The sequence below is a fragment of the Thermobia domestica genome, chromosome 13 (assembly GCF_964235325.1).
Source record: "Thermobia domestica chromosome 13, izTheDome1.hap1.1, whole genome shotgun sequence".
Taxonomy (NCBI): domain Eukaryota; kingdom Metazoa; phylum Arthropoda; class Insecta; order Zygentoma; family Lepismatidae; genus Thermobia; species Thermobia domestica.
The window spans coordinates 141,301,431-141,323,052 of record NC_137466.1 but is presented as its reverse complement, the minus strand read 5'-3'; the positions used below and the strand labels follow the sequence as shown (position 1 = coordinate 141,323,052).

Below are 21,622 nucleotides of genomic sequence, written 5' to 3'. Positions count from 1 at the left end.
AGGCATTCGTCAAACATTCACTTAATCAAAACTGTGACTGTTTTACGAACTGATCTTTTTTTGACGATGTGACCATTTCGAATTTTGTTGAAGTGTCCGTTCCCTATATTTGACGATGTGTCTGTTTATTTTGATGTGATCACGTGGACCTTTACGCGAAATTACAATTTGACGAAGCGTTTTGTTCTCGTATTACACTACATTTAGTGAACATTGTAACAATATAAATCTAGTATTTCAAAGCTTAAAGGAATAATAGATTCATGTGGATAATGTCGCTATCGTACATACGATATATCATACCGTATTAGAAAAAAAAATAGTTGATACGCCTAACACAGTCATTTAAAGTGGATGCTCTTATTTGTCTTGTTTGCTGCTTGGGATCTCAGTTTTCAGCATAGGTTCTCACTGAGGTTGCAATATCTCGACAAGAAGATAGGTCAACCCAGCCGAGGTTCAGTACTGCGAGCTGTACAGGAAGGGCTATATCATATCAATACATTAAAACCTAATGAATAAAATATGGGACGAAATTATAGTGTACGCAAAGACCTGTCTAGATAGGATATGGAAGGCAGAACTCACAGAAAGTATCACTGAATAAAACGACATTTGAAACCATTTTCAAGTTCTGATAAAGTTTTCAGTGTGTATTAAGACTTCTTCTCACCATTGATTTCTTTTTTCCTAAGTATAACTTTTGCTAAAGACTGACACTTTTGGATTGGATACATATCGAAGACAAAAAGACGAGGTGCCATTAGTATCAAGCTTAGTCAAGCTCTTAATGCGACTCTGCAAAAGGCTCTATATGTTTGGTAAAGATTCATAATTTTAAAGATTCTTCTAATCATATTTGTATGTTTATTTTGAATACTAATTACAGAGTTACTTGCTGAAGGACTTTACAGAAAAAAATTTCAAAAGCCTTCATCTGTTTTCGTGAAGAAAAAATAAATATCGTTTTAGGGGTTCAGCTGAGAAAGAAAGAAAAGCAGTTCGTCTTATGTGCATTTTACTTTGTTTCCAGAAATATAGTTCCCTTTCAACATCCTATACAGACGAGTGGGATGAATCACATGTTGTAACAGAAGACAGCAGAATGTTTTCAAATATCTTGGTTTTACTCTGATTGGATTTTGTCTTGAATGGGATTTTCATAATTTACTTCTTAGTTTTAAGGTAACTGGACAAAGGTATGTCTGGGGATACTCGAAGTGGTAGTGAAACAATTAGCAAATCTCGTGAAGCAAATGGTTAATCATTGTAGCCAGTTTGTAGTTACGATGTTTTCCCTACTGCTATTACATTTTTAATCGTTCTAGATTAAAAATATAAATAATGTATCACACTTGCGTCTTAAAATTACAGTAATTTTCTGTATTGTAGTTCTATGTTCACAACGAAATTAACATGTGTATACTGCAATATTATCCATCCCCTAACTAGAGCAAAAATACACGGGAAATAAGAGCCAGACCTAAAGGAAATTCGTAAGACTATTGGGTCACTTTTTCGGACTTAGTCTCTGGAAGGCAGTCTCACTTTTAGTGACCAGAACTCTACAGTACTGTGTAAATGACGCCTATCTAATAATCTAAGAAAAAATCTGAAAGTAACAAGTTAACTCCATTCAAATATTAAATTTCTAGGTGTCTTAGGGTTGAAATTTAGCTCCATTCTTCTTCTTCTTTTCTTAACGAAACGTTTATATCCTGAGCTTCACCACCTTAATTATGGGGATTTCGTGAGATTCATGCGAAAAAACTTCTGTATTCCAACTTTACGCCCCATACGATATATATATTTCCAAACTTCTTCCTTATCCCTTGCTTTTGTGAATAAAAACTGTGTTAAAATTCCACGTTTCTACCTATAGTAGTGTGACCTACGTGATGATAAGCCCCCTATAACTACTTTATATATATATATATATATATATATATATATATATATATATATATATATATATATATATATATATATATATATAGTTCTGATGGTGTAGATAAATAACAACTACATTATTCCCATGAAGCTTCGACGTGTTTATGGTCATGTTAAACCAAACTCTTAATCATATCTACCTGCGTCCATTTCTGTTCCCTCTTAACATTGAACTACCGAAATTTTAATTTTATCTTCGACGGTACTTATAACTTCAAGCGTAAACTACTGCTCAAGTTTCTTTTTAATCAACTCAAACTGAACTCCAAAAATTTCACTGGTAGGAATCAGTAATTAAATTGTTAAAACATAATGGGCCTTATGCAGAGTCATTTTGACGTGTGGTTAGCATCACACTAAAGGCCTGACTACTGCAGGAAACATATGTTGGTCGAACGTACTCTTTAGTATGGCACTAATCACGCGTCAGAACGACTCTGCATAAGGCCCCGTATGTTATGCGGTAAGTTTATGGTCTACGTTCCTTTAGTTTCTGTAAGTAATATTGTTACATAGTTCTCTTATATTTTTTTTTTCTTTTCCTTTCCCTTTTAATGTGCTTAGCAAAATCTTATATTTTTTTACAGAGCCAACTTTAAACAGAGATAAAGATGTTTCTAACAACTGCAATACTTGCTTTGCTCTTCCTTTTGTTCAAATGGTTAACAAAATACAATGATTACTTCAAGAAACGAGGAATGCCATATATGAAGCCAATCCCGGTGTTTGGAAATGCATTAAAGCTTGCGTTTTTGAGAGTGAGTGTATCTGAATTTTTTGCTGATATGTATACAAAATTCCGGGACAAGGGGTTTGGTGGAGTGTTCCTTGGACCTAACCCTGTATTAGTGATGTGTGACCCTGATCTAATCAAAGACATTTTGGAAAGGGATTTTGAATATTTTGCAGACAGAGCATTTCAACCTGATGAGAAGATAGATCCAGTTCCAGCTAATTTATTATTTTTCTTAAATGGTGATAAATATAAAACCATGGCTAGAAGGCTAAGACCAGTGTCAGCTTTGAACAGACTAAAGCAGTTTTTTGTGTTAGTCAATCAGTTTGCTTATGATCTGTCAAAGTCTTTAAAAAAATATTCGGATGAAGAATTGTCAGCGGATATTTTGGAAATATTTAATGTCTTTACACTAGAAATTACGCTATTAATTAGTGGCGGGATTAAAGTGAATGATGATCTTGACAGATTTATGAAGCAATTTAAAAGAGTTCAGGAATCATCATTGCGTCGAATGATTGGAATGTTCATTACAGCAGAATTCCCTTGGTTAGTTCCTTATATTCCAATTTCAGTAATGCAAAATGATATTATTAATTTTGCTAGACAAACAATAACAGATCTTTATTATGAGAGAAAAAGAACCAATGCTGTGGTAAATGATGTTATAGACTTGGTCATAGACGAGAAAGAAAGCATGAATTATTCCAGCATTACAGGACCTAATGAACTGGGAACCGACGACACGAAATACACATTACAGGAAACAACTGTTATTTCTACCATAACAAACAAAGGTATGTTAATTTTCAAATTTGATTGTATGAGCTTACTTAATTTTACCTTTAGTTTGATGATATTTATAATCTAAGTACAGAATATCTTGAGTATTATTGAGCATTTTAACTTGTAGAAATTAAGCTGTTGTATTTATTCTATCACTCTTCCTTTATCTGTACAAGAACACGGTTTAGTTTTGTACACAACGGCAATTTTATATTCCTACTACCTGAAATGCCCATTCTTCGCACGGGGAGAAAAGTTTATGTAAAATGTTTTTCAATTCCCTTCCGAACCTACATATCTGGGAACATTTGGGAACTTACATTACTACATTTGAATGAAAATGTAGTGATAAAAACACCCCCCCCCAAAAAAAATACTCTACTATTGGTCTAAATATTCAAACATCCTACCCTAATAGAATATGCCTTTATTATAATTGGTATAATAAAGAAAAACAGGTTGATGTGGCTATCTTCCAAAAGTCATTTCAAATCGCTCAGAGGTTTTCCCGACCCCGAAAACTATGAATTCGACACAAATCTCGGTCATTTTCGACATTTTATTATTCACCTCTTTCTCTCACTCTCTGCCTGCTGACATGCTCGTTCATGCTTAAACTTGAGATTAAATGTTATCCCAGTTTTAATCTAATAGCTTGACGAACTCAAACTGGTTTTAACACTAAACTATCTTCGTTGTCAAACGGAACACTAAACCGCAGCTTAATTCAACTTCTCCAATGAATTGGTAGAAATCACCTGCCACTTTTGATTTTAATATTGATTTACATATAGCAAACACGATAAGAAATAGCAGGAAGTTGCATCTTGGTGTGTATTCAGCGTTTCAAGTATAAGTGACATCGCGACGTTCATCTCTTTAGTCAAACCTTAAGTTTTGAAAATTTGAGATTTCTGGATTCAACGCGGAAGATAGAATCTTATCACCAAATCAGGTTCAGTATTGATTCCCATAGAGTGATGATAAAGGTGATAAACTCTCTTTTATTTAGATTCAAGATGCGAAGGATAGATTCAATCTTCGGATATTATTCTTCTACTCAAAATCGGAGCAGTAGAATATTGTAGTCAGTACAAAAGTTCTTTCCGTTTGATGGAATTAGTTTCGTAAATAACTTCAGAATGGAAAGACAATTTGAGTACAGTCTTCAGTAAATTAAAAAGAATGTAATTTTCTGTACGTTCCAGCCTTGAAACTCGGTCCACCATTATTTCCAGAACAAATTTTAGCAAATTGAAACAACTTTTGTCGCTGACTGTACAAATTCCTGTCTCAATATTAATACCTAGGGCTAGGGACGCACAGTATTTCCTCAGTGATAAAGCGCTTACCTCTGAGCGTAGGGTCCTTGGTTCGATCCCCGACCAATTAAGTTTATTCTCAACAACATTGTGTCCGTGGGTTTTCTCGGAGTACCTACTCTCGTTTCCTCCCTCATTATCATTTCACTAATTCTTTCATCATTCACTTGCCTTAATTATACGTCTCCTTTAGTCTAAAGGGCATAAACGTGAGACGTTAAACTGAAATATAATCATTTCATTTCAATATTGATATCTACATTTCCACATAGCACGCGACGTCCCTAGGACGTCTCATTTTGATCCCTATTATTCCATATATTACCCATTGTTATCGGGACAATGAGTATACATCCCATGGACGTCCTGCATTGGACGTCCTTAAGAATTTTCACGTAGGATGTCCACGGGACGTCCCGGATGAGGCAGGAGATCCCAGGGAAATTCCACGTCCGACATGCCTAGGACCACATTATCCTACCCTTTACCACTGGACATCCCTTTGACTTCCCGTTGCGTATAACGTTTTCCGGAATATTAGCGGACATCTGGATATCCCGCGGAGGTCCAATGGATGTCCCGAAAGTAATTTCGGATGATCCTGGGATGTCCCGTTGTCCATTGCGGATCAGTTTCGGACGTCCCGTGAATGTCTGTGTGCTATGTGAGTTGTAATAATTGTAAGAGATAGCGGGAAACTGTTTTTGACATGGATTGAAAGTTTAAAGACCTTATCCAGATATGGTGTCCAATAATTTGGATTAGATACTTCCGGCTTCAGTATTAGAACTTCCTTTATAAGCAATGAGAATAAAAATATGTGAGTTTTCATGTATTTTCCCCATCAAAATAAAATGAGGAATGATTAAAATGAGGATTGCAATATTAGAAAAAAGTATTATGCCAATTCCGTGTTAATTTTCGACGCTTCCCGAGACTGAGTCTTTGCAGATTCTTGATATGCGCCGTTTCAAAATTTAAATAAAAAAAAATGTGGATGGACCAGATACGTTTTGCGTGAGTTGCATCGGTCTCGTTGTAATGTATTGACAAAATCCTCTCCCTGCCCAGCGCATACTGAAAGAATACCACGAAACTTGTATTTCTGCATATAATATCCCCTTTTGTCTAAAAAAAATATTCCCAAATAACTTTTTCTGAAAGCAACTCTGGAAATACAGATTTTTTATTTCTGATTAACTCTTTTTAAAAAGATGGTTGAGTGAGATTTAATTATTATCTATTAAAAGAGATTAAACCAAAACGTCCTCTATTTACTTATTCCTTCTAAAATTAAAATAAACAAGTACTTACCAATATCTTCCCTATCATCTTCAATTGCTTGTTTGTGGACCATTTGCAATATCATATGATTTCTCTCAGCCATTTTGCAGTGCGTCTGCTCGATTCAACAACCGCATAAGACTAAGCACCCGCTGTTTTATTTTTTTTATAGAAGCTACATTGTCGCTTATTGTGGTAATCGATTGTTGCGCTCCAGAGAGAGTGAATTTAACACCTATGTGCTTAAATACACAAATATGATAAGTCAGAAGTAAAAGATATAATTAAATATTTTTGAGAGATATAAGATTTCAAGTCTGACTTAGAATATTATTATTTGACAATAAAAAATATTTTTATATGTTCTTGCAAGGTAGACTATTTCAAGTCTGACTTAGAATATTAGTATCTGAATATTTATATCGGAGGATAAGCTAAGTGCACATAGCATTCTTTACCTCTTACACAAACTGTGACTTGGATTAGTTTACAACTGGCTATTTCCGAAACTAGCTGCTTTTGGATCTAGATCAATTTACCACTGGAAGCATCGTGCTAATGTAAGTAAGAAAAAGATGATAACTCAATTTCGACCAAAAAGTGACTTGGCATAGTCTACTTCTCAGGTCCAGATATAATTTAAATAATTCGGAAGTCTTTTGTAGTTTTACAGCGTGAAACGAAATTCATTTGTTCTGTTAATGTGAAGTTAGAAAAGATTATAGAATAGCGTAATCGTCTTGATTATCTGCTATTTTGCAAGAATATTGAAGATTTTTTACTTTCTTGTGTTTATGTTTCTTTAGAAGGAAAAAGTGCAACATATTATGTAAAAAACCTAGATTCCAATGCATGACCATACTTTCAGTTCAAGCGCTTTCCGCGTAATGTCGCTGTCCTTGCTGCTCCTATATGGTTTTCTTCCGGTAAAAAGCAGTCACTTGTATTTGCCCTTTTAAGGAGTCTGGTTTACAGAAAAAAAAAAAAAAAACAAATAGGTGTGTGTTGAAATAAATATAAAGTACTTGCTATAGACTGCTCTGACATAAATACAGATTGTGTATTAGTCAAGATTGTTATTCATAAAATGACCATATATGTTTGTGTTACATAGACCCACCCAATTCAAGAAAGCAGAGCAATATGAAGAAGAATTTCAAAGTGTTAAGTTAAAAATGTCAGCCAGGTGGCACTATTCTGTGGATTGATGATTTTAACTAACAGATATCACATCAATTATCAATGCTTGTGTAACTTTACGCCATTGTATGATCTAGCATCTTTCAATAATATTATAAACAATCTTGGTGCAAACAAATTTAGTTAACATTCAATAGAGATAGACTATTTTTTCAAGGGGATACATGTGTATAGAATGTACTATTCATGTTGATACGCCCTTGCAACCTTTAAACTAGTAGACAAAAAAAAACTGAAATTTTTCAACATGCAAATTTCATCAGAGGGACATTGTTTGGCATACTCTATAATACCACAAGATTAACAGCGTTGCAAACCCAACATAAAGTTATACTACTTTTTCAAATGGTGTTACCAGGTCCGAGCTGAGATACAAACGAGGGCGGTGGACAAGTCTAATAAAGGGGCATCCATATATATATATGTGTGTGTGTGTGTGTGGCTTTGGCCTAAAAAGGTCAAATGTCAATTTTTCGCAAAAAAGAGATGTTCGTTAAATTTTAACACCTATAAATGGATATTTTCTTGTGCAAGAAAAGCAAATGTTAATATGAATGGTATTTATTCCAAACTATTTCGGGTTGACATTTGCTCTTCTTGTAAAAGAAAATATCCATTTCCAAAAAAGAACACCAGATTTGAAGCTACTATGAATCCAATTTATTTATTTGAAAAAGCAAACAAAACACATCATTCTCTTCAGGAGATGTTCGGGTTTAAATATGAAACACAATATCGAGGATATGACCTCCCTACTAGCCCTACACGCCATCGCTCGGTCCATGAAAATAACCAACGCCCGCTCACTCAATTCCCCATCAACTTCGTCGAGGGCACGTCAGATTTCTTTTTTGTATTCTAACAGATTACGGGATTTTTTTCGGTAAACTCGTGAGTTGACTTACCTCTATAGGAAAAAGTCACAAGGTGTCAAGTTATACGATCGATGTGGGTGTTTTTGGTCCCCTTGTAACGAGATTAGTCTATCTGGGAAATTTTCATGCGGCAGAGCCATTGTGTCTCCTGAAGTGTGTCAAATTGTGCCGTCTTGTTGAAATCATAAATTGTCGATGTTTATTTGATCCAAACGGGACCAAAGGAAAGTCTTGAGCACCGCATGATAACGAACGCCACTCAATAAGACAGTCCTTCCTTGTACATCTTCAAAAAAGTAAGGACCGATTAAGCCCCCACTTCAAATCCCACAGCAAATCACAACTTACTGAGGATTCATGTCTTTTCTGTCAATTTCTTTTGGGTTTTCTGATCTCTATATTCGGTTATTATGCTTGTTTACAAAGTCGTTTAAGTGGAAGTAAGTTTAATCTAAGAAAATGATGCGCTTTGTGAACCTATGGTTCTCTCGCTCCTTTTATAGGATTCATTGCACAAATTGCCGTTGTTTTCCATGATCCACTGGTTTAAGTTCCTGTGTTAACTGAACTCTGTACGGGTTGGCATTTGTTAAACAATAAAATCTAACATCACACTTACACATAATAGCGAAAACTAATTAGTAATGAAGAGATTGCAAACTAATTTGATACTTATTTTCAAACAGTCTACAATAACTGAGGTAGTGTGAATAATAGTAGTAGCAATAGTGCAAATCATGTGAGATGCTATACGAATTAAGAATTCTAGAAATTTAAATGACAGAAATTGAAACAGCAATAAAAAGATTTAAAGGAAAAGGATTGACAAGATATGATGGCACTCCAGATTACATAAAGGGATGTAAAGACCATTTTCTAATTCCACTTCATATTACATTTAATCTTGTCATGTTAACTTGTAAATATTCCAGCAAATAGAAAAATAACAGAAGTGTGTTCAGTTTCTTAATCTAATAATTTTAAAGATATTTAAAATTATAGGGGTGTATATCGATATTGAGTACTTTTGCAAAAGTGTTTGAATCTATTATATTTAAACGGATTGAAAAATCATATGAAATTATTAAATATATATTTCAAATTTAGTCAGACTTTTACCAACGATGTTTCCATAATTATTGTAGATGAAACCTGAGTTGGTGTCATTAAATATCGTTAAATACGGCCATGTTGAATTTCTTTTGAAATATATCCTTTGTTTTCCAAATATATTCCTAATAATTCTCATACTAGCGCCTGAAAGTTTCTAAAAGAAATCTAATGAGTTTTAGTAGGTTTGAGTCTAGTTTCATATCTTATACAATATTGATGTGTTGAATAATTACTGCAAGAAGTTGTGAATGGAATGTACACTTATAATTAAATATTATAACAATTGTACACAATGAGTAAATTTTCCCAATAAAATCACGAAATTAGCTGTATATTTGATCATTATATTAAGACAACCATGTAATTACAATTTCAGAACTACTTGATGATGATCTGATAGCATTGGTTGTTTCCTTCGTGCTCGGAAGTTTCGAAAGTAATGCAAGAGCCTTGGCATTTTCGTGTTTGGAGTTAGCCATAAATCCAGACGTTCAACGAAAACTACATGAAGAAATAGATGCGTTTGTATTGAAACATAAAGGAGAGCTCAAATATGAAAGTATCAATGAATTGCAGTATTTAGACATGGTAGTTTCAGGTAAGGCAAACATATTTTACTAAATGATATTATGTAGTAATGAAATAGCACAATTTCTTTTACATAAGTACACTCGATGTGAATTTTGGGTACTGCCATTGATCAATTAAAAGTTTCTGTAGATCTTGCCGAGTGAGGCCCCCAAAAAAAGTGACCTATATCACAAACAAACTCCGTATGTTCGTTCTATGAAGAAAGAAAAATGAATCTTTAACTTACTCAAAGGAATACAATACTGCGTTAACTGGATGTTAACCATTCTTTAATCTTTCTTTGCTGACGCTCCTGCAGTTCATTGTAGCTTCTTAACTACCTTAACCTGGCTGTATTGTAGTGGCTACCCATTTTCAAGTTCAATCTAGTTCAGCCGAGCTTTCATTTCTCTGGCGCTCTGTGAATATGTAACATGTTAATTTAACACGTTCAACCCTAAACCTGACTAAAAATCGGGATACTTTATTAATGCAAATGGGTGAAGTCCAAGTTTAAAATCTATCCTGTAAAATTCACCACACATTTTCCTCTGGCGTCGTTAATATTTGCTTTATGACAACTCAAAGTTCATTTTTTCTGATATTTCGGCGACTCATAACTCGCAAAGAATGCAGTCTGTAGCATTTATGTATATAGAGAAGACCAACACATATATAAAAGAAAGATCTTCAGATAGTAATTTTGGCGAACAGTGGCCAGACATGTGAGAAACTTGGACTACAATTCAGTGTGAGTGGAGAAACCATTCGACAGCACCTCCATCATCTGTAAAAGCACAATAAGTTAAGTCGATGGGTCCCACATGATTTGACTCCGGGCCATAAGGCAACGCAAGCAGACACCTGAGATTCTTTGCTATCTCGTCTGAGAAGGGAGACATTTTTGGATAGGATGATGACATGTGATGAGAAGCAAGTCCTGTACGAAGCTCTACGGAGCCGTCATCATTGGTTAGCATTCCATGAACCTGTTTCAAAACAGCCAAAACCAGCTCTGCACAAAAAAGAAGGTCCTCCTGTGTATTTGGTGTACTGCTCGCGGGAACTGCTACCAGCTGGTCAGTGTATCAATGTAACTGTGTAATATCAGCAGTTGAGCCATTTTCAAGAAAAACTCAAAACTCTGAAGCCAGCATTTCTGAATCGCAAATGGGTCCTCCTTTTACAGGACAATGCTAAGCCCCAAGACATTATTCTGCGCCTTGGATGGGAAACAGAATTGCATCCGCCATATTCCCCAGGCATTGCACTATCCAATTATGTCCTGTTTAATTCCTTGCACAATTACCTTAGAGGACATCATTTCAAGTTCCTGGTAGAGGTTCAAAATGCACTTGATACTTTCTTCGCTTCACGCCCCACCATATTCTACCGCGATGGAATCCATGGATTTCCAGATCGCTGGCAGAAGGTCGTCAATGCTGATGCGGATTATTTTTGGTCTTCCAAGTACATGTTAGGTGACATATCAATGTTCGAAGGTGGTGGGGGGAAAAGCGACAGAGCTTTCTTGATGTTATATATATATATATATATATATATATATATATATATATATATATATATATATATATATATATATATATTGCTTTCTAAACATATTTAAATTCCCATCGCAATTTACGACGATTTTTGTTAGTTACAGCATTTCGACAGCAATAATAATGAAAATTATCAATTTGTTTTATTGCTTAACATGGACATGTATTTAATTTCACACAAGTACCAATTTCCTAACTCGTATTCTATCCAAATTATGTCCGGTTCGTTTCCCCAGTTTGCAATAGTCACAAACAGAAGATTTCTTTCATCATTTCAGTGAAAAACGAGAATATGTAGCAGAAGATTACTTCTAGGTCAATAGTATGAAGTAACTATACAAAAGAGGCTCTTCGGATGCAATGATGTGGACAAACTCTGGGGGAGATAGCTGAAATTCAGCTCAAATGTAGATTCTATATTCCAAAAGCAAATTGTCCTAAAATGCACAGAACATAGTAAAAAAAGCACGAAATATTAACATTATATTTCAATAGAAAATCAATGAAAATCAAATAATTATCCCAAAAAACCAAAAGACATCGAGCTTAAATATAGAACGGACTACGTAGATTCTATATTCTAAAAGCGTGCGTGGGTTTTATCCCGTTTCCTCCCACTTTCTTCATTCCACCATTTTCATTCATTACTCATCATCACCGTCTCCTTTAGGCTAACCGGCGTAACCGTAGGATGTAAAACTCAAAAATTTCATTTCATTTTTCTATATTCTAAAAGCAAATTGTATTAAAATTGATGGAACTTTGTGAAAAGATCACAAAACATGAATGTTAAATTCAATGGAAAATCAATGCATAAACTATAATAAGGAAATAGTTAAATGAAAGCTTACTGCAAAGACATAATGAAAAGCTGAAAAATGGTGTATAGCACGTAGGGTAAATATGGATTGAGCATTATCAAACGTCAAGTTGTCTGAGTGAAATCAATACTAATGAAACATATGTATCTTCTACAAATTATCCAGGGTGCCAAACGCGGAGGTTATTTGCTTTCGGCCCTAAATATTTCACATCTGGATCCGGAATCTCTAGACTCGATTTAGCACGTAGGATGACCTTTGACCTAATTACGTGATACAGTCTCGTACTTACGGCAAATCAAAGAGGCCCTTTGTCATCGATATACTACGTATCCCGAGCTTGAAACAACTGAAGAACAGAAAAGGGAATTTTGCTAAAGTCCTGTGTTTTTACTAGTTATCTAATTTCCGAAAGGTAAGTTGACACATTGCATTTTCAAAATCCAGTGTGGCACTTTATCTCCATATGCTATAAAATATTTAAGTTAACATGGTTGCTATGTAGCCAATTCTACGGCCATTTTACCGTAATATATGTCTTCTCCGCAGTGAATTGATATGTATTATTGACAATCACAGGCACGCGAAGGGAGACGTTTTCGGGAGACGATTTATCGCAACTATATCATAGTAAAAGGGAACTATTAGGAAAAACTATATTATGCAGTTTCCTCTTTTTATATATATATAAATAAAAATAGTTGACCTCTGTAATACATTATGATCTTAGACGGATCTCATTTTGTGATGCAATGTTTCATTTGTGTAACAAATTGCGTATGATACCGCTTGAAAAACCTCTTAATAACAGACATCAATGTACTCTCTATTTTTATGTAAATCAGAGGTGTCTGCCCGTTATACATATATTGCCCAATTTAGATTAATTACAGCTCGTGGGTAATTGTATGCAGTATACAATGAATACATTAGTTACAAATAACAAGGAAAATTAATATGTAAATACTGTACCCAGTGTTTGAGTTACAGAAGAAATGAGGGATTTAAAAAAAAAGAAACAGAAGTGTCAGGGTGGATGTATTTATACAACCGTGCATTGCAAAACATTATGAACTAGGGTGCAAAAGCTAGTAATAATACAAAATTGCATAAAAACTAGTCTTGAAAACAATGGTAAATATTCTAGGTGTATCCTAGGAAAGGTTCTTAACTGTTTGTCATATGTAATTCCAGAAGTTACTGCTTTTCGATACTGTATGCAACTTTGTCTTTAGGCCAGTGTTTCAGCACACCAACGGCTATATTCTGTAAATAATATATAGCGTACACATGACCACATTTCTGTCCTTTTTGCCAATCCACGTGTAGGAGAATGGTGTGAAGAACCCATATTGGCGATGTCATGTTTGGAAGAATCCTTGGACATCAAAAGAAAAGTCAGACCCACTTACAAATGTCTCATGCAGTGTCATCTCAAAGGTCTGGCGACGATTTCAACAGGGTGAATACGTCTTTCGGAGGTTTTGCGGAACTCACCCAAGGAGTATCACTGACTAAGAAGAACAAGCTAGGCGTAACAAACATAGCACTGCCTCAGATCTATTTAGGTATCCTACAGTTGCTATAGGAAACACAGTTCTAATGTTTACACTTTACAGGCGGTCAGCTGAGAGACATTTGTATGCCAGACGACCTACAAGATGTATTCTATTTATCCAACTACAATTAAATTCCTGTTTGACTTAGTACAAAGAAAATCAAACATGAACCTGTGAGCATCGTGAAAATCGGGGTTAGGTCTTACCAGTATTCATCTGAAGAGAGTCTAGGACACAATCCTTTCTAGATAACATGACTGAACTGGACCTAAAGGAGTGGAGGAATGAAGATGTTATGTGGGATCATCCTGTAGTCTCGCACACTCATGCATATTCTCCCACTGGATACTATTATATGTGTACGTATTAGCATAACATCGTGGACAGGTATGTTCATGTGTTTCGGGTCGCAGTGGTCCCTGATTTTTTTTAATGTTCATTCAATGAATGACAATGCACGTCCCATGGAGTTGGCATTCTGAATAAGTACTACGATACTGAGGTTCGATTGGTCCAGTCAAACACCATACTTAAACATAATAGAACATGCGTGGAACATTCTTGTGCACACACACACGGCTTCAAGATCCATTCCCAAACTCAAGGAGGAACTGAGCCAGGAATGGAAAGCCATACCCGAAACATTTATTGATAACATCATCCTCATCATGCAATCACGCTGAGGCACTTCTAATGTCCCAGTGTGAAATCCTTAATTTCATGGAACATCACATGGGTCCTGATTTTTGCACGTCTGTGCATTTTAGTCCCTGTTGCCCTGTATGTGCCTTTTTTCACTGTTTTCAGTCTGTTACCATCAGCAACTCCACCTGTCATCAATATATGACTGCTTTCGATCTCTTTCCGTGAGACACTTCCTGTTAACTATATTATTATTAATTTTTGCACATGAATGTACAATGCTTATCTGATGATTTTCTTCTGAGCTGCAAGTCATGCCGGTTTAATTGCTTTTTTTTTATTTCTCTTCAGGCTATATTAAAAGTAAAATAACTTAATAAGAACATGGAATGTCATTATAAAGTACCAGTAAAGTAAAGTCTACTGTACTTACCTAACATGTAATCCTGCAGACACTACTTACTAATTGAAATTTGTTTGTAACTACTGGATCAGTTGGACGAATCAACAGAGAATTTATTTTCATATTTAAAATCTGTAATATTTCTGTTAGCTTTTATACATGAAACTATAGATATCGTAGCCTCTCTGTTTGAAAAGAACATATATACAAATGCATCAAACAGCCTAAAAGTTCCAGAGTAAGTGAGGTTCTCAATAAGGAGTGCTGAGATTGCTGCCCTTTGTTTATTTATTTCAGACTAGCTGAAATGTCCGCACTTCGTACGGGTCAGATAAAATATCTATGTAAACAAACTGAAAAACAAAACAAAAAAACTCTTATTTTACTAATGAATTCGACACTAATATCCGTCATTTTGGATTATTTTTACATGTCTCGATATCTTCCCGATGAATTCCGGCCCGCATACAATGGTAGCTCATCGCTAGTGGAAGTGTCACCATTGATCTCAGTGACCGCGAAAACTATAAATTTGACACTAATATCCCTCATTTTTCTACTCCTTTTACATGCTGTGGTAAACGTCCCCGCCCCTGAGGCCTTCTAATTCGAATTTTTTCTTTAAAAAAAACGTTTCATATTGATCTGGAGCCTTAGCCAAAGTACCCATGACCAAAATTTGGTAACTGTCGGTCCACTCGTCTGGTTCCCAGGCAGCACACAGTTCGACAGACAGACAGACACACAATCATACAAACAAACTCTTTATTTTATTTATATTAGATGAAAGAATTTGTGCATCTAATGCATATGGGCCCCGCTTGTCGTCCCTATCCATTTGTTGTAAAACAAGGTTCAAATATAAAATTTTCATTCAGAGTTGTGTTCTTTCATCCTCCTTCCTAGTTGTTCATGCAAAACATGAATCACACAATCTCTCTTTTAAGATTTGTCGCGATCGGCCCAAGAAACTATCTAGTAAGATCAGATATATCCACAGTATAAATTATATGCTACGTGGTACTTTACTTTTGTAAGGTTTTTGCTACACCTGTGTTCGCAAACTGATTCGTCAGAAAAATAAGACAGTATTTCTGTACCCAAACTAATTAATGCCACAAATAAAAGGAAACAATCCTTTCCATGGATTCATCTCAGCTATAGTACCTATATGTAAAGAATTTAACTTACGTTTGAACTGTTTAAAATTTTCTTGCCTGAGTATTTTGAGATACGTTCAATGCGTATGAAGGTTAAGCATATGAGGTATGAAGGTTAGGCATATAATGTATGAAGGATCTGAATAATCATGTCCTCATTACATAAATATATAATTTTACAATACCATTTTCACTTAGCCATATTTCTTTAAGTCTCAAGTGCACAGGCAGTTTTAGTAATTCTACACAACTGAATACAGTTTCATATAAACTGTAATATCTTGCTTATTTTTTATAATCAAATTGTAAGAATCAAAGAGTTTTATACTAACAAGTCATAGAGATGATTGAAAACGCCTTGTGTACATAATGTGTTCTTCATCTGTTTAACATAATATAAATGGGTATTCTTGGGTGACCAAATAGTAATTAACACAATACTGAAAGAAAAAATTAAGTAGCAAGAACTATCTGTTGCATTCATACATTTCTATAATGATAAAATTTTGAAGAAATCGCAGATGCAAGGGATTCCAAACCAGGAGTAGGAGGAATCCATAATTCGTACCTCTTAAGGGTTAATTTAATTTTACTTTTTTCTGATAAAAAATACTTATTTGTATTGTTAGTTTAGATTGAGTAAAAAGTAATCTATTTTAAAATTAGAGCTTCATCGTGATTATCTGGTCAGCGCACAGTCCTTTGACGCGGGAGACACGGGAGAAGATTCAATTCCTGGCAGAAAGCTCATGCGATTCGGACCCTACGTTAAGCTGTAGGAAGGCCTATATGTTTCATATAGTCTCGCTGCCAAAAGGAAAGATGAACACAAAATTCAACCAAATCAATCCATATTCACATTATTTCTTACTTAATCTTTATCAATTACACACAAAATTGTTTTAAAAACACATTTAAAATATTGGTGTTTATCCCGAGTTATCTCGGAAGTTGAAAAACTGTTAATTATTACGAAATATGAGAACTGAAATAATATTTTGACTAAACAAATGAGTCCTTTATGTGTAACTATTAATATATCTCGAACTTCTGAGGAGACGTTATTCATTAAAACACTCCAATTTTCAACGTTGTACAGTGAATAAAGGGTAGATTTTGACACACACAAAGCGAAACAAGAACTTCCGTGTTTCAAATAACTAACGAAACAAGTTTGACAAATATATGTTACCGGCACCAACACTCTTTTATTATAAATGTCTAACACAAGTTATTTCTTTCATCTTCATGCTGTTCTCGTGTGACTTCTATAAACTTTCATGACAATAATTATAATACTAAATATTTCTTTCAGAGAGCCTGAGAAAGCATACTCCAATGGCACTGACCAATCGTGCATGTGTGAAAGACTACAAAATACGTGGAACAAATTTCGTTATTAGAAAGGGAATGCATGTTTATATTCCTATAAGGGGACTGCATTATGATCCTCAATACTATCCAAACCCAGAGAAATTTGATCCTGAAAGGTTTACTGAAGAAAATAAACAAAAGAGACCTCAACGTTCGTATATTCCATTTGGTGCTGGTCCTAGAATATGTACCGGTAAGTACTATAAATCTTATAATCTCATACATATATATACAGTCGCGGATCCAAGGATATGTCTATAGGGGCTACAATTCCCCTTTACGCTCAGGTATACACTGGATAAAATGAGCTTCAATCCTAGTTTGATATAAATTGATAGGATGAATATATATTGATAGGAAAATATATTTCAATCTTCAACTGTACATCTTCCACCTACTGAAATGCTCACCCAAACTTCTGTACTACTTCTAAACTTAATCAATGGTTTAAACATCCAACCTCTACCTATTTGCTGGTTAAATTCTTCGTCGTTAAAATATGCGTTTCCATGCATAAATAAATTCAAATATAAATCTTTAGTTACTCACTAACTGATTGACACTCATGCTATATAGACTGGGGAAAAATAGGTCTAGTTTAGCTAAGATGACTTAAATCTAAGTGAATCCAGATGTCTACGAAGTTGAGGTTACCACCAGACTATGCATGAAATATCTCTCCCCGTCATATCGTTAACTAGCTGAGAAGTCCGTTCTTCGCATAGAGATAATAGTTATTTGGAAAGTGTTTGATCCCTCTTTCTCTCTCTTAGGATACACATTTTAATGAAAATGTTATAATAAAAATCCTTAATTTCACCCATTTACAATCTTACCTTACACGCCGATGGAACCTAAACTTGAACTTACAACGACACTGGGTAATCACTATTCATCTTAATAACTCCGAAAATTATGGTATTGTCATTAATATTGGTCGTTTTCGATTACTTTTACATTCCACTCACTTCCCACCCTTCACTCTCCATGGCAATGGGAGATGAATTTGAAATTAAACGGCATCAGGAATATCACTATTCATTTCTATGAATTCGAGATTAATATAGATCATTTTCGAATATTTTACATATAACCCATTCATCAAACTTTCTCCTTGTTCATGGGTGATGAATGTGAACTTAAACGCATTAAGAATGTCACTCTTTATTTTAGCGACCCCGAAAACTGTTGATTGAATAGTAATATCAGTCGTTCTTGATTAATATTTGTACTTGTCGTCCCCATCTCATCCCGCTCCTCAGCCCATGTTGCTGAGGATTGACTTTGGACTTCAATAGCATCGGAAAAGTCATTATTCATCTTAAGGACCCCAAAACGTTGGATTGCATATTAATATAGATCATTCTTGATTATTTTAAGAAGTGGCAAAATCGATTATTACTGATACTAAGAATTGATAGCTCTATTTGACAGATATTGCTGTTTAATAGTTTTTAAAGGCTTGTTAAATTTAATGATGACTAGCGAAATATCTGACAAGAAATTCATAAAATGATTAATGTTTAATCTTTCAAACCATAATATTTATTAAACTAATGGGTGTCGAGATTGCTTTGTGGTAGAGCGCTCAGCTCTGGCATGTGGGATCCCCGTATCCCAAGTCTTGTCAAGTGGGCTTTATGGTTTGTGTGGATTTTGTAGGAGTTCTTTCGTTTCCTACCACTTTGTTTATTTTATTTCATTCATTATCATATCCAAGGTATACTTTAGACTTAGAGCACCGACAGTTTGAGTTCCTAGTCAAGAAACATTATTTTTCAAACTTGGCAGTTATTACTTTAGAATGCGCATGAACATCCATTACAATCAGTTTATGAGAGAATTTTGCGAGGTAAACTTCGTGCAATGAACATTTCAATTTGAATACAAGAAAAAGACCTATTCTCACTGTGAAATGTACATTTTCAAAGATCTGTTTGTCACCGATGAGTTGAAGAGCACATTCACTTGACTGGATACGCGTACTGAAATCCAATTAGTCACGTCTTTTTTTCTTGAGTTTCAATGATTCAAGGTATAGAGTGAACCAAAAGCCCAATGAAGCATTTTATTCGCAGTATGTGGGGAGAATAGTTCAACTAAGAAGAGATTATATTAGGAATCTTTTTATAATTACTTGAACCCACTTATACAAATCAACCTGAACATAAACCACCATATTAATTTGGAAATAGGCATCCTTGTACATTACCCCGTTGGAATAATATCAATGTCGCACACCTTCAATACCTCGCCCAGTCACTTGCAAACAGAATCCAGGATGCTACAGACAAGAGGCTCTGTTACTCAGTTTAAGCTGTCCCAAATGAGTGATTAACTTTCAGTCTATTTATCATAAATATTTGGTACTTTCTCATAATTTATATAAGAATAGGATTAAAAGTAACTTCACTTTTTGATTAAAAATAGCTTTAATTTTAACTTTAAGGTGCATGAATTTGTTTGGTTAAGTTTAATCATTTTTCTATGGTTTTCAAATACTTGAAAAACAAATTGATTTCAGTTTATTTTGTGTACAATACTTACAATTGATGCGTTCAAACGGTGAAAAGGACAATTCTATATTGTGGCATTTTAACATGTCATGCAAAACCATGTTATACACCAACAAAGGTGTATAATAATCCAGGACACATTCTTTTAGCAGCAATCTTTGTGAGGTTGAGCACACAGGAAGTGATTCCATCTAGGTTAATGGAGACAAATCAGTGACAACATTAAATATTGTTACCAACTGCACATGTATCCAAAGAAGTCAGAATTTGACAAAATATAAGAATAGCAATATAAGGAAAAATTGATTAAATATAAAAAAGTTTATATGTACATTTTACTTAACCTAATAATAAAAAACTACATTCAAATTGATCCAGGAATAACAAGCTGTTAACTAAAGAATGTGTAGCCGGAAGCATATACTTTTGCAGGTGACTGTGGAACAATAAGCTATATATTTAATCTAGAGTCTTGTTTAGTTAAACTATTTACTATTTGGTTTTTCCATTCTTCTTTCAGCTGTCAAATACGCCACAATGGTAATGAAGGTTACTCTGATTCACATTCTTAGTCGACATGAGATTTATGCATGCAACGAGACACCATTGAAAGTTCACTTAGACCCGAAAGTGTTATTAACTCAGCCAAAGGAGAAGCTTTTAGTAAAAATTCGTGAAAGAAAACATGCTCCAATTCTAAAAGCATAGACCAGTGACTAATATTCAATAAATATGACGTAGTGGCACAAATACTGTTAGGCATGAGCCACCAATAAGTATGAGAAAACTACAATAATGAAATATGTTTGTTTTACCCAGGTAAACATGATTTATGAAACAGTAAATTTACGGAACAATTAATAGCAATTAAGCATGTGTATATGTATCAATATATGAACTTGGTTCCAGCAATTAAACATGTGGGGAAATTAGAAAAGTGGGTAACTGGAAGGGGTTTTACGGCATTTGAGATGTGGACAATATAGCTTTCAGGTTGAAAGATGCAACATATTTCATTTTGTGGTTGTTGATTTTGAAATTAAAAAAAATGATCAGATTTTCTATGAGAGAATTCGAAATTTCATTATACTTCATTTAGGAAACATTATTTTAAATACTCCCAGGTATTTGGAAGACAGGATAACACGAAGAGACCAATTAAAGACTTAAATGTGCACAAGAAATACAAAACTCCTCAATGTCTAGTGCTTTGGGTGTCGACAGATCTGAAGAATAAGAGTGATGCATTTTTAGGTTGGATGACAATAGTACAAGTGCGCTAATTGAGGTTCATTTGTCAGTGGCATGTCATGGAAGTATAATTCCAAGCTACGATCTACTTACATTTTGCCATGAGCTGTGGCATCTGTCCACGTTGCAGTTACACTCAGCCAGAAGAAGTATTATGAATAACTCAATACCAGTAATGCACAGATTACAAGTAACTCGTGTCAAAAGTTTTGTCCGGGTCACCAGGTCACAAATCTGTATGGATCATCAGGTCTAGTAATTGATCACGTATCGCGGATCACGGCCTCACGGGTCTGTGGTTGCCCGAATCACGGGTCGCAAACTCCAATCATTGCTCATTACGAGTCAATTGTATTTTGAGGTTCAACTTGCTTCGTTATAGTCCTACATATGACAATTTTTAATGACTTGGGACGTACTGCTTATGGTAATCATGAATCAGATGTTGGATGTAATTTTATCATTTGGATATTTTTTATTTTGTTAATATATACAAAT

General features: G+C 34.7%; 1 protein-coding gene across 1 annotated transcript; it reads left to right on the top strand.

Annotated features, from left to right (window-relative positions):
* The first annotated feature begins 2,561 nt into the window (after positions 1–2,561).
* LOC145667787 (cytochrome P450 6j1-like) lies at positions 2,562–20,581 on the top strand. The gene is made up of 4 exons (XM_081735225.1): positions 2,562–3,483; positions 9,643–9,864; positions 17,299–17,550; positions 20,394–20,581. Exons 1-4 carry the CDS (start codon positions 2,562–2,564, stop codon positions 20,579–20,581), a joined length of 1,584 nt encoding a protein of 527 aa, XP_081591351.1.
* The last annotated feature ends 1,041 nt before the right edge of the window (positions 20,582–21,622 follow it).